We start from the raw sequence: 14199 nt of genomic DNA on the forward strand, positions 1-14199 counted from the left end.
TTGCCTTCCCAGCATTTTATTTTTAAACTCTGCAGAGCTGATTCGTCCCTTTTTTGCCAGTTTAGTGCTCAGAAATCAATTAATGCAACTTTCGGTTGGACCGATTCCACGTAGCAGCGCTGATGCTAAAACGGGGCCCAGTGTAATGTTGAGGTGTGCTGACTTAAAGGTCAATCTGGGATCAGAATCAGCTCTAGTGTGCAGCATTCAGGCTCACTTTGGGCCGCAGTAACGCCATGAAATCAGCCCGAGTGTACTTCAGATGATTCTGCCTCCCCGTTTATCAGTCAGTCTAAAAGTGTGTCAGATGCAGGGTGCCTTGTCAAACTATCTGGGGGTGATAAATCTCAAACCTCTCTGAGTTTTGGTGCAAGGAGGAGAAAGAGTGATTGAGGCTGATTAGATGGCCCATCAGGGACTTTTTTTCGTAACAGAAGATGGCTCGATGGATGATCATTACAGGGTTTTTTCTGCTGGTTTAATTTACTTCGGCGCACAATGGAAATGAATGCGTAGCGTCATTAAACTTGGCTGTTGGTGCGATCTATCACAGTGTTGCTGCCCTGTGGGCGCAGACCACTTCAGAACTTCTCCTTGGTGTTGCATTCAAGGACAGTCCACCGTCTGATAATTGATTCCTAGCTTCCAAATGACATTTACTTGCTAAGCTCTGGTATTAGAACGTCTGGTCAAATAAGAATGAAATAAAGAACAGGCTCTCGTTACCAGGCTGGGGCAGGCGTATGTGTCAAATCTTATATTAATACACCAGCAAGAGGAATTTGTTTCCTATTCCCTTCCACTCTTTCCCTTCCATTTCCTGCCATGTCACGGATCTTTAAATAGCCATAGCCAAACATTGTCTCCCCAAGAGGATAGCTGGTCAGCCATGAAAATTGCTTCCTTTCTAATTCATTCATTTTGGCATGTGATTGAGGTCAGAGCCGCCCGGCACAACCCGACACCAACATCTGACGCCGGTCTAACGTCTCTGTGCGTCAGCCTCATTGGACACGCGTCCCAGAGATTGGTTATCTCTCCATTAATGTCCCGTTGTCAGTGGAGGAGAGTTATCCCTTGTGAGTCAACAGCGCGCTGTCATGGATGCCAAGTGCCCGAGCTTTTCCGTCTGCACAGCAACACAGATGCGCGGATGAACGGAGAACAAGCTCCTAATCTCCTGTCGGGTCTGAGGGGACAGGATGAGACCAGAAAGATGGCCCACAGCTGGAACCAGAGGGCAAACTCATCAGGACCTTTCTGGTTTGCCAAAAAGTTTCCTCTCAAGAGTGATGGGAAGTGCTTTAGAAGCATTAGGATAAAGCAGCTCCATGCATCCAAATCATTTATTGCGGTGGCTCAAAGCTGCGTCGGTGTGTTGGTCGTTGGTGTTTTTGTGTTCGGGCTCATTTGTTTCTTTATCCCAATGATAAAACCTTCTCTCCATCATCATCCAACAGGAAATCGTCAACTTCAACTGTCGCAAGCTGGTGGCCACCATGCCTTTGTTCGCAAACGCAGACCCGAACTTCGTGACGGGGATGCTCAGCAAGCTGAAGTTCGAGGTCTTCCAGCCCAACGACTACATCATCCGCGAAGGCACCGTGGGGAAGAAGATGTATTTCATTCAGCATGGCGTCGCCAGCGTGATCACCAAGTCCAACAAGGAGATGAAGCTGACAGATGGATCTTACTTTGGAGGTACGTGAGCCTCTTCCCCCTTTATGGGTGCCGGTGCTATGCTGCCAGAATTCCTTCCCCAAATGCATTTCTAAACATGGATGGACATGCACAGAGACGTGCTGTGCACGGTGAATTCAGCCGGAGGTCTGGATTCTGATGTTTAGAGTTATTGTCGATGTAGATTCTGATTAACTACTGTTGGAAGTCAGTCAGTTTCTGCTCTTACATAACCACTCATCTGGCTGGTGGAGTAGGCCAAGACTTGGATCAGGCATCCCTGAGGACAGAGGTTCCCTCCCCCATCCTCGCACGCACACACAGCCACACACACACATTCTTCCTCTCCTTCCTGATTTTATGTAAGGTATTTAATACCAAGTTGAGTTAGTTGATCCTTTCTGGTCCGGTACATCTGTCTTTAAAACGCAAAAGTAAATGCCAAATGTAATTCCCTGTTTACCGAAAACAAAGCCTGCCTGTGGAATTTTTGTTGGCGTGAAAGCAAAGCTTCCTATTTTAAGCCATCGTGCATATTTTATCTCATATAGAGGGAAGCTGTAGAGTCTAAGAATACCTTCTCTTTGGTGCATCTGTAACATGTTCTTGCATCAGGAAACAAAAAAGATTTTGTCTGCAGCCCTGGTGTCTACCGGTTCTGTCATATACTGCTACATGCAGCAGGTCGCACTAAAGCTTTTAAATCAATTATCTCTGTGGTCCGCTCCAGAATCATTCCGTCAGAGAATAAGTATATCCTATTTTTAAAAAGTAAGCTTTCAAACGTTCAGAAATAAGCCTCAATCAAATAGGTTTAAGCTGGAGTAAGCATGAGCAAGTGGATCAGATAATACGAAATAAGATGGAATTTAACTTCAGCTGAGGCTGGTGGTTGAATTCCATGTTATTCCAAATGCACCGGAAAAAATGGCAAAAACGGCCAAAGTCCATGAGAGACGCATATGGGGCAGCTTTGTCGGATCCTGCGGGTTTTTGTGAGTTCAGCTAAAGTTTTCAGTACATTTCAACAGAAAGTGATTTTCACTCTTATCAACTCAGCGTATTTAAATTTCCCACACTTGCAGCTTTTTTGTCAAGAATACCTAGCAGATGGGGACGCAGATGTTTGGTCCGCTGAGCCCTGTTATGCCTGTTTGGTTCTGATACATTGTCATCTCAGGTCATACTGCCATTATGAGCTCTTTGCACACTGGAATATAAAGAACACACTCCGGTCTTGTGTTGGAAAAGTGTGACGCTATGTAAATATATAAACCTCATACTTTGTAGTTGTTAGAGTCAATTGAAATGCAGCTTTAGCTATATTGTCTGAAGCTGAACTGTAAATATTAAACGGCTTAATGTGTTATCGGTCACGGTTTCTGGGTTTCAGCATTTATTTTCTGATAGATAGCATTTATGATGAGCAGGGAGGCGTTTGGCTTCCAATGACGAGCCAAAAGTCTCCCTCAGGAGGCCCGAATAACAACAAGCTACTGATCAACTGCTGTTGTACAATAAAGCTGTAAAGATGGAGCTAATTAGGCTTCTTAAAATTATGAGTCTCGACAAACTGCTCCCCTAACAACTAATCTCTGGAGAAAATTTTTTAAATCCAGGAAATTTGTTCTCGAACGAGCTGCGCCGGATTTTTCGACGTTTTGCTGCCACTTATTTTTTCCCACTAATTTAGCCAGCAAACCATTTCAGAAGCGAAAAACACTGGAGGTAAAAAAAAAAAACCCTGAGTGAACAGTGACCTTGTGCAAATCAGGTCATGGCGGGCAAATGGAGAGTGTGGAGAGCATACGAGTGCCTCTCATTTAAACTTACGACGTTTATGACCACCTGCAGCTTCCCTTCAGCCCGGCTGGTATGTTGTTTTTTTCCACTTAGTGTAGCGTGATAGCATTAGCGCATGAGTCGTGAGTCGGGAGCAGCTGGCCTCACCTGGCACTTCTGACGTTCACACTCGCCTGGATTCACACTTCTCTACAACAAGGCCAACCTGTGGCCAGAATCTGAAATCAGAGAGGGACGCCGAGACTGAATGGAGTTCCAGCGAATAACAAAGCCGAGCCTGCCACGGGAAACTATTAGCATAGTAATGAGCAGGACGTCTATGGGGACAGTAGGTCAGTAAACACTTCCTGTCACGGTTTGTGTCGTACGCATGCTAAAAAGATGTTGTTGTAATCACTCCCAGGCCAACATGAATAGAATTATGCATCAATACGACACAGGTCTTTAGTGTTGTGATCCTGCAGACAGCCACTAGAGGGGGGTCGAGACACTTATATAGTCAGAATATTCTTCTTCTTTTTTTTACTGAATTTAATGGATTTTCTTATTTAGACCAGTACCAGAGAATCTAATCATCTTGTATAAAACTTACCTTGTTTCGTTGGTCTAATTAACTCGGTTGTCCTGTTTGCATCTGTTTTGGGGAACTGTTCCTTGGATGAACCGTAACAATAAAACGGTAATTAGACACCCCCACTGCTTGTGGGGAGGAGACCGTATTTTTAACATCAAGGCCGTGCGCTGCATTAGTCTAGATTTAGTTGCCGAGGAGGGTTGTTTTCCACTGCAGCAGACCTCAACAACAGGTTGGCTCCCTGTCAACTAACATTTGCGTCTGGATGGACTCGCACGTCTCATCACGCAAGCTTGGGGATCAGGAGCTCAGTGTGGGTCCACCTCTGTTCCCGCACATGGACTCACAATATGGACACTCCTGGCTGTCTTTGCTCTGCTATCATAGGTGCAGCCTGGCATATCCGTTATGAGAATACATTATAACACCTTGTTCACACCCTCCGCCTGGGAGTGTGGTTTTCACACCCTGCTCGTGCAAGATCACACCGTGACATTTGGGGATTTAATGAAAATTTAGGGTTGGAGAGACGGCAGCATGTTGGTGGAGAGCAACGGAAACACTGTAAAAACCGATATTTCATTTCTATTCAATTTTTGACCATCAAAATTGTCCACACTGGACCTTTAGGACTTTTAGGAGGGGAAAAAAACAAGAAATCAGTCTGTATAGACCAGATGTCTATCAGCAGTTCTAAAACGAGCGGTTTATGCAGCTGAAAATTAGTTTTTTCATGTGTTTTTTTCCTCATTTTCTGGCTCATTAACAGTTCGTTGACCCCTCACATTTATCTGCTGACCCTCAGGAAGGGACGGACGCCCAGAGTGAGGAGCACTGGACTGAGTACTCTTCATCGACTTTTAGCTGTAATTGCAAGTTGTTGTAGCACTTTCTCCAACGCTGAGATGTTTCGCCGTACACGTCACTCCTCTATATTTAGACTGCAGCCATCCTGACGTATAGCCATATATCTTAATATGTAATATAGTGATTTAGCAGAATGGTGTTAAGGAGATCACACTTGTCTGTTATTACATCAGGTCTGTGCACTGATGCAGGGATGTTTGCACTGGTTCAGACGACTGTATTGTATTATGGCAGCATTAGGCTCTCTGTTGGAAGATAAACGATCTTAGAATAAAGCAGATGACAGCTCATTTGACGCGCTTCTCGTTTTATTTACATGCAAACTAACCCCTACCTCTATCATTAGCGCTCAAGGTCCATCTTTATGCTAATCGGTGATGTAATTACACAGGTTGGTTTCTTTTGAGTCCAAGATTAATGTGCTCCTTGTCTGGGTTTCTGCTGCGCAGAGATTTGCCTGCTCACCAAGGGGAGAAGAACGGCGAGTGTTCGCGCAGACACCTACTGCCGACTCTTCTCTCTCTCTGTCGACCATTTCAACGAGGTGCTGGAGGAGTACCCCATGATGCGACGCGCCTTCGAAACTGTCGCCATCGACAGGCTGGACCGCATCGGTAAGACCTGCCTAAATGTGACTCTTGTCCTGTCTGACTGCCCGTCATTGAGCCTTGTTGTCTTGTTTCTCTCCGTGTTTGCCTTCTTCCTTCATTAAAGCATCGTGTCTCCCATCTCGTGATGCATGACCTGTATGCTATCTTTTGTTTTTCCTTTTTATTGTTAACTTTCCATTGCATTGTCTCAAATAACATTACTTAATCCTCCTAAAGAACCAAAGTGAAGTTTTGTGGTTGGATTAACTGGAAGGCAGTGCATGTCGCTGTCTGGGAGGGAGTCAGATTGCCCCCTCGTTGGTTTGGTGTTGACCCCCCCCACCGGACGACAGCGAGTGGATGGAAGCTAACTTCACGTGCATGTGTGTCTGACCCTGTCTCCACTCATCTGCACTCCTGGGTATGAGCAGCACCCCACCCCATGTCAGAGTTCTCGAAATGAAGCAGACTCTGTGAAAAAAATAAAAATAAATTAAGAGCCTGGTCAGTTTGTTCAGGCATCCATCAGGTCCAGTTTGCCACCAGGGAGGCCCGTATATTACCTCAGACATCAGATTCAGCGCCAGGCAGAATGAAAAAAAGCCATCAAATCCCTGTGATTCAGGCTCACTCTTGGAAAAAAGGGGCACATGTACGGGGTACAAACAGGGCAATGATCTGCACAGTTCCTGTTATAGCAGTGGGATCAAGGACTCATAGATACATATTAACCACCTGTGTTTGAAAAAGGATCTTTCCATGTTTCCATGTAGTTTGATTTATTTTTTTTTGCCTCAGATTCACGTTTCTCTCGTAGGCAGGATAGATTATGTTGTCCTACGGCCACAGCCTTTCCGTAGTTTCACCCGCGGGGACTTCCAAACTCTCGTTACTTGAGCGAGACTCAAACATCTGCAAACTTCTGGACGGACAGATCGCAGATTGCGGTTCCTCGCTGCTGGTTCACTCGCTCGGCATCTCAGTGTAGCTCATTTGGATTTCATTTTAGATTCTGTTGACGTCACTTTCGCTCCCATTAACACCTACTATGCACCGATCCACTGAAGCAGATGTGCATCAGACAAGTATTTTTTTAAGATTTATGTTGAGATACAGCGGAACAAACATCAATTATGTTTATTATTAGCATTTGCAGAAGCTTCTTTATACCTTATACCTTAATAATACTCTCCACCAGTTTGGGCTGTATCAGCTATATCAACGCATGTTTAAAACACTGTCCATCTCACTATTGTCTTGTTCCTGCCTGAAATTTCATTGGCCCTGTAGTGAACTTTATGGATTCGTGCCATTCACCAAATGCCAGTTTGGCCTCAGAACCCGAAAAATCTACATTTGCCCTTTTTATGGCCGTCTTCCAACTTTTGGTTGTAGCTGTGTGGCAGCATATGAAAGCTGCCCACTCTCTCTGACTCTGTTCAGAGTCACGCTGATTCAGAACAACCATGAAGGGGGTTTTGTCTCATACGAGGGAAGATACTCTTGTCATGATCCGTGCTGGTTGTATCGTTTCTGAACTGCATTTGGTCACGTGCTTGTTTTGCTCTAAAAAGACAAAAGAAAACAGTTTGAACCCAATGACGTGTTGCACATTTGACATTATCTCTTATCTATCTTAAAAAATGATTTGACCAGGAGTCCGTCTTGAGACGAGCACATCTCGTTTTCAAGAGTGCCCTGGCCGTCCAGTAGGCATCAGGTAAACAACTCTATTTTCCAGCATTCAGGGACAAAATGACCTTTTAGAGGAGTTTTAAATGGACCAGGTCTTAAATTCCTCCTCCAAGTTCTATTATTAACTGTTCAATCATCAGTAGGTCAACTCACCCGCATTTGAACACATCCAAAATGTCCAACACAGACAATCAAAGAAACAAGATAAATCTCATTCGGTGTCTTACATACCATGTTAATCTGAGAATTATTAGCAGGATTATTTAAAAAAGAAATCATGCTCGGCTCTATTGGTGACAGTTTCATTGAAGCTATTATTAATCTTCTGTTCAGAGTGTCTTCACAAATGGAATCATCTTCACAGATTAGTAAAACCTTTTACTAATGCAGCCACACATACACACGTCCATTCCATTATTTCTTCATGTATTCACCAATAGAGGAATTAAACATTGTTTCTGATTGTCTGGCTTCAAGGCAAAGTTTCAGGAAGGGATAAAAAGATTTTCATAACACAAATTAAAGAAAATCAGCCATGGAACATGCAATAAAGAGATTTTCTCATAGAATTACAGCAGTTTTATTTTAGTAATATCTATAATGTATCACAAAATCTCTCAGCAGCAACTCCTAACCAGTATTATACATTAGCTGGGTACTTTGAATGCACCTAAAATCTGAGCATTTTGTGTTTTTTTTTCACAAATACTGTCATAGTTTGTCTACGCTGTTTAACACGATGGCTGTTCATTTATTTGTCTTTGTTCAGTCTGTTAGGTAGTTTCTAGAAAAGGCTTAATTTTTGTGTTGATAATATCATTGAATAAAATAACGGACGGTTCAGAAAATATTTGCATTGGCTATGTTTATATATTCCTAATGTTAGACTTTATATTCCCTATAGTTAACTGTAAATAACTACTTTTAGTTCACAGATTTATAGTGAGAATAAAAGATTACCTGGGATGAGAAAAGTTAAAATGCATCATTTCCCTTCAACGTGTTGGCCATCTGGAGCTGGTCTCCCGTCTCTCTAACTACTTCTAATGACCAGTTTTCACATTCCTGCAGCTTTCTGCGGAAATAACAAATTCTTGTTGTTTTTTTTCCTCAATCTGCAGTGTTAAATCCTGAAAGGTTTAAAAATGTCATGGAGGCAGCCTTGTAAGTGAACAGAAGTCTCCTGTGGTGTTAGATTTAGCCCACCACCAATCCCAGTAGCTCCCGCCAAGGTCTTGACTTGACTCGGCTGAGAAAACATCTTGTTGTCCTGTCTTATAGCTGAATGCATGACTTATTGGCAGCCTTGAGAGTTGAACAAGCTGTCCAGAGAGTGCAGAAATCAGCCCCTCAAGGACAGGGCTTAACGATTGATTAACTGTGGCTAAAGCCTTCGGCTGTGTCTTCTTTCTAACGCGCCATCAGCCGCGCGATCCGCAAGACTAACAGTAATTACAGCAAAATCATCCACCAAATACAATTTGACCACATTGAGAGAGTATCAATTATACCTTTATCAATATTAATGGCACATGTTGAGATTTTAGTCATACATTTATTTAATTTTTTTCAGCACGATTTTTGCTCCCAAAGCCACAAAAGTGCTCTGTGTTTTAGAGGAGCCATCTGTCTGGCTTTTATTGTCGCTGTCCCATGACATGTGACAGGCCAGGAAGCATTTCCAGGCCTGTAGGCTACAAATGTCCTTTCTAATGCATAAACATAAGTCTTTACACTGCAGCAGAAGTCTTCTAAATGACTGAAACGGACACCAAATTACAGACGACTTTAACACCACAAAACAATCTGTTCAGAATTAGTGGTTTCGTTCTGTTGTCCCACAAAATTAACAGAAAGTGTCCTTGTGATGTGTTTTAGCAGTTTCATTGTGACTGAAATAGAAAGTGATGTCTTAGAGCTAAGTTTTTTTTGTCTTTTCCTAAAAAACACACACACACACCTCATCAGTATTCTCTAATTCATTGTCCACATCAGCACCTTTACATTCACAGTAATCGTTGTCTCCTTTGTGTCCTTCACTCGAACCGTGTGTCTCCCATACTCATTACCTTTCAGTGTCCTTCACACTTTGCTGTAATGTATATTCAATCTGGTAATCTTTAGAGGATGTAGAAAGATGCAGCTTGGAAGTGAAACATTGGGATTAAGCTCCTCCTTTGGTCCAAACTAATGCAAATGTATGTAAGAGACACCTCCATGCTGCATCTTTGTCGCTGCAGACTTTATTCAGTTTCCTGTGATTCAGCTGTAGCCAGAGGTTGGTTTTATGCGCTCATCTCTCCCGACTGCATCCCAACAGGAAAGAAGAACTCTTTGCTGCTGCAGAAGTTCCAGAAGGACCTGAATGCCGGCGTGTTCAACACCCAGGAGAACGAGATGTTGAAGCAGATTATTCGCCAGGACAGGGAGATGGTGATGATGGTGGACCGCAAGCAGTCGGTCACTGGGATGAACTCGACACCAGCGTCAGGAAACTCTATCATTAACTCACCAGCACAGCCACTTTTCCCCACTGCCTTTGGTTTCAGTCAGCTCCAGCAGTCCTCCGCGCCCATGGCCTACAGCGCTTCAGCTATTGCCAACGCCTCCGCCGCCCGCATGTTGCCGGTCGCCGCTGCTGCTGCCGCCGCGGCGCAGGCCGGGTACCCCCCTCCCAGCCTTTCCCACAGCAACCTGAATTCCTCTTTGACCAACCCACAGGGCGTGCTACAGCAGGGAGCCATCATGTCCCCTTGCTCCTTCACGGCTGCCATGTGCAGCCCACCCGTGCAGACCCCTCTGGCCAACCGGAGCTTCCAGTACGGCTCGCGCACGGCCTCGCAGCTGTCGCTCATCCAGCAGCCCATCGGCCAGCCAACTCTACCCTTGCAGCAGCAGCTGGCCCAGCAGCCGCCTGCGGCAGCCGCAGCCTCTGTGCCGCAGCAGCAGGCGTCGCCTCAGCAGCAGCAGCAGCAGGTTCCCTCACCTCAGCGAGGAGACATCCCAAAGGGTGCCCAGGCTCTCCAGTCGGGCAGCCTGAGTCGCGACGTTAGACACTTATCGGCCTCCCAGCCGTCGCTGCCGCACGACACATCCCTGGGCCCCAGAGCGCACCCAGCCTCGGGTGACTCTCTGGCTTCCATCGTGCCACCAACAGCGGCGGCGATCCAGGGGATGAGTCTGCAGGGCGGCATCCGCACCACGGTGCCCCAGCGGGTGAACCTGTTCCGCCAGATGTCATCAGGAGCGCTGCCCCCAGTACGCTCGGCTGCGGCGGCAGCAGCGGCGGCCGCTGCGTCATCGTCCTCAGCCCAGCACAGGGAATCGGCCGGATCAAGGAGAGATTCCATCCTGAGCAGTACTGAAACTGAGCAAGACAAAATGCGCTTCTCTTCAAATTTATGATCCACTTTTCCCCCTTTTCTTTCCTTTTTTTTGACAAATTATTTCAATTCATTTTTAAAAATGGAGCTATGACAAAAAAAAGATGAAAGTACGGAACATTTTTCTTCTAAAACAACCTCATAGAAACCTTGTATATAAAAGCCTGTGTATTATATTTTAGACCATCTCCCTAAACGTAAGAATGTACATTATACAGATACATTTCTCCTTTCTTTTACCTCCATGTATATATCCATGTATAGATAGATATCTATATATAGATGTATATATGTGTGCATACCAATATATACAGCTGAGTTAGCGTGTGTGTGTGCACGTGTGCATGTGCACACTTGTCTGCGGGTGTGTAATCCAACTAGAATCTTTGGCAATGGAAATTTAAAAACTGTAACTTAAAGAAGAGTCTTCCTTTCGGACATATATCAAGAATTATATACAGTATTTGACTTTTCAAATATTCTTTTTCCCCTTTTTTTTTACTTGACTGCATTGTGGATTCTGAAAATGAACTCTTTATTTTCATCACGAGGAAGAGGCGGCTCACGAGCAGCTTTAGGCACCACTGTGGAACTCTGAACACAAGCAGCTCCTCACGAATGATCTCCAAAAGCACACTCATTAAAAAACAAACGAACAACGAAAGAAGATTTGCATCTCGTGTTCAGGTCCTCCAAAGTTCACGTTCACACGCCAACAGAAACGCTGCGGCCGCTGTAAACGTTGTCACCCTCGGCAACGGCGAGCACCGCAGCTTTTGAATGATGAGTTTCAAAATAAAGAGAGAAAAAAGTTCACACAAACCGTGACAGTGTTAAAGGGTCCAAAGGGAATCAACAGAAATGCTGCTTTTATTTTTTCCTTATTTTTTAGAGGAAAACTGGGTGTGGAGGAGATGGATGGATGCTCTCGTTTTCTATTTCTATTTACAGACGGCTGAGATGTTGCGTAATGTTGCTTCGAAGAAAAAAAAATCCTCTGTATATTTATATTTATAAACTAAAGATTATCACACTTATGCAATAGACTGTGACATAAAGATAACATATACGCGTGCTGTAAATAGTTTTGTAGATCTAGTATTTACAGATACTGTGTGGTGCATTCTCTAACATAACAATGTCTTACTTCTATCAGGAACCTGGATATCATCTATAAATGAAAATGTTTGAGAGATAAACCTTAATGCAATGCAGTAGTTGCCCCTGAGACCCCCCCATATATTCTCTGTATTATTCCTTCTGCTAATGTCATATTTATTCATTTGACACCAACTGGAAACCTACAGTGTTTAACTGAACTCCGTGTTTTTCTGGCTCACCTCACTTCCCCTCATAGAATCGTCTTTTCTTCGCCCGCTCCTGTAACATTTTCTACATAGTTTGAAGACATCTGGGCTCTGTTAACGCCACCGGGGGGGTTTAAACGCCACTCCAAAATGGCCGGTTTGCATTAAGGTTTCTGTCTCATGTGAATTGGGAATTGGTGATGCGGGCTTAGCTACTCCGATCTGAGCGAGGGGACTAAGACTGGGTTGGGATATCGTGACTGTAGGAAAAGAACCAAAGTATTTGATGACACGGCTAAAAGGAGCCGTCGATTCCAGCTTGCTCACCGCTCCACCAGAGAACCCTTTGCGTGCACTTCCTGCGGCCTTCTGACAGTGACTCAAACGGCTCTCTGGTCACTCATGCAGAACCTCCATATAGAGTCACAGTTTTTGTCCCGACGGTGCGGAGTGACTAAGCCCCGCCCAAGATCCAGTTTAGAAAAGACTGAGCGTGAGTGTGTTGATAGTGTACCAATGGAGTCAATCCCACGATCTCATAAACGCATGCACTGTCACCTAGAAAAAGAAGATAATATCTCAAAAATGTTGACGTTAAATGTGATGTAAGCTTATGTTTTTGTTCATTGTCTGTCTGCCTAGATGTTCTCTGTGTGTAAACAGAAGCAATGACTTTTCACATGGACATTCTTACGTATTTGTGCCTAAACTATAGCCATGTTCCATCCTTTGTTTCAAGTGTGAGCGTGGTGCATACGGGGCCGGGAGAGTGGGGGGGCACTTCTGCGCACAGCTGTGCATTCGTCCTATATTCTGATGTGTTCTTCTTGTCTTGGTGTTTTTAGATGGGAACAGATTAAGCGACGACGTCAGCCAAAAGTCTCAGTTAATTGGTATCTTTACTTAAAATGTGAACTCCTAGAGGCAGGATTTGGAGTTTTTTTGTTCCTAACATCGTCAGTCGAGCTATATAGAGTCGTTAAAGAGAGAGACGTGTACAGATGCAATATTTAGACTTAAATAAGTAATATCACACTCAATGAGACATACAGATTTGGAGCACCTTCCTACCTTTCTCTGTAGCTTGTCACAGATGTTAGCTCGATCGCTGAAGCGTGGACGGAAACTGGCCAAAGCAAAACATCCATTGTCTATTGTTTTAAATTGCACTTTCTGATTTACTACTTTTTTTAATTAAAGGAGAAAAAAAGGACTCTTTTAGCTAGCTAAGCTGTAGAACGAAGGGAGCAATATCCTCAAAAATTAGTGCTGCCCTGATCCAGTATGAGGTTTCAAAATGAGGAAATATTTACAACGACAAGCGCTTAAAATTGTGAATATGCCATAGTGTATAGGAACTAGCGGAGGTTGGATTGCAGCACTGTTAGTTTGTGCTGTTTTTGATACTTGCCTTTGGAGGGAGAGCTTCCCAACTATGTGCTTTTTTTCACTTCACCAGACACAACAAACATACCGGACCGGGCATTAATGGTGATGTTCAACACAAACTAAGGAGCTTACGTATTAGCAGTGTAGAGACTTTCAACAAACCAGCACATGTATTTGTTTATTCTTTTTTTTCTTGTTTGTCGTTTCATTGGTTTGAGAAAAAAAACATAAGAGATGCAAAAAGAACTGAGATTAATGCCTGCAGAAGACGAACCAAATGTTTGGTTTTGATGACCACAGGTTTCATATGTTTACTGATGATATGCGTGGTGGAGAGAGGGGCAGGAGCGATGGCGAGCTGCTCCTGGGCGCCACTCACACGGTCATTGTTTATGATTTCACCCGAGGCTATGACAAAAAACGAACTAGAAAAAAAGCACTCGGAGAGCGCAGACCTCCGCCAAGCTGGTCATTTCCTCTCATTCTGACTTACACCCATTCTACGTCTATAGCATATATAGGCAGTGGCGATACCAAGGTTACATAAGGTCATAGGTTGCTTTATGATTAAAGCCCTATGGGAGATCAAAGGTCCATCTGGAATACGAATCATCACCAAATTTTAATCAGCTCTTCTTTGGCCCATGACCATTTCCTGAAATTGTCATTAAAATCCGTTCATAACTTTTTAAGTTATTTTGCTAACAACGGCGGTCACATAACCTCTTGGCGGCGGTAACTACCAGTTGGATACTTGAGACAGACAAAAGAAAGATTAATGTACACTTTCTTACAACAATATGCAGACAAACAGTGTTTGTCAAAAATCTTTGATTTTTTTTTGTTTATTTTGTTTGTAAATAATAAACCTTTAATATAGAAAATAAACGACATATTGTCATCTAATAGAA

General features: G+C 43.8%; 1 protein-coding gene across 1 annotated transcript in view; it reads left to right on the top strand.

Annotated features, from left to right (window-relative positions):
• LOC130517681 (potassium/sodium hyperpolarization-activated cyclic nucleotide-gated channel 1) overlaps positions 1-14199 on the top strand; it is a 40657-nt gene extending 26458 nt beyond the window's left edge. The window contains exons 6-8 of the mRNA XM_057019711.1: positions 1461-1701; positions 5374-5538; positions 9530-14199. Coding sequence (XP_056875691.1) covers positions 1461-1701; positions 5374-5538; positions 9530-10614 — 1491 coding nt within the window. The 3' untranslated portion in view covers positions 10615-14199. The remainder of the gene's footprint in view (positions 1-1460; positions 1702-5373; positions 5539-9529) is intronic.

The sequence above is a fragment of the Takifugu flavidus genome, chromosome 20 (assembly GCF_003711565.1).
Source record: "Takifugu flavidus isolate HTHZ2018 chromosome 20, ASM371156v2, whole genome shotgun sequence".
Classification (NCBI taxonomy): Eukaryota; Metazoa; Chordata; class Actinopteri; order Tetraodontiformes; family Tetraodontidae; genus Takifugu; species Takifugu flavidus.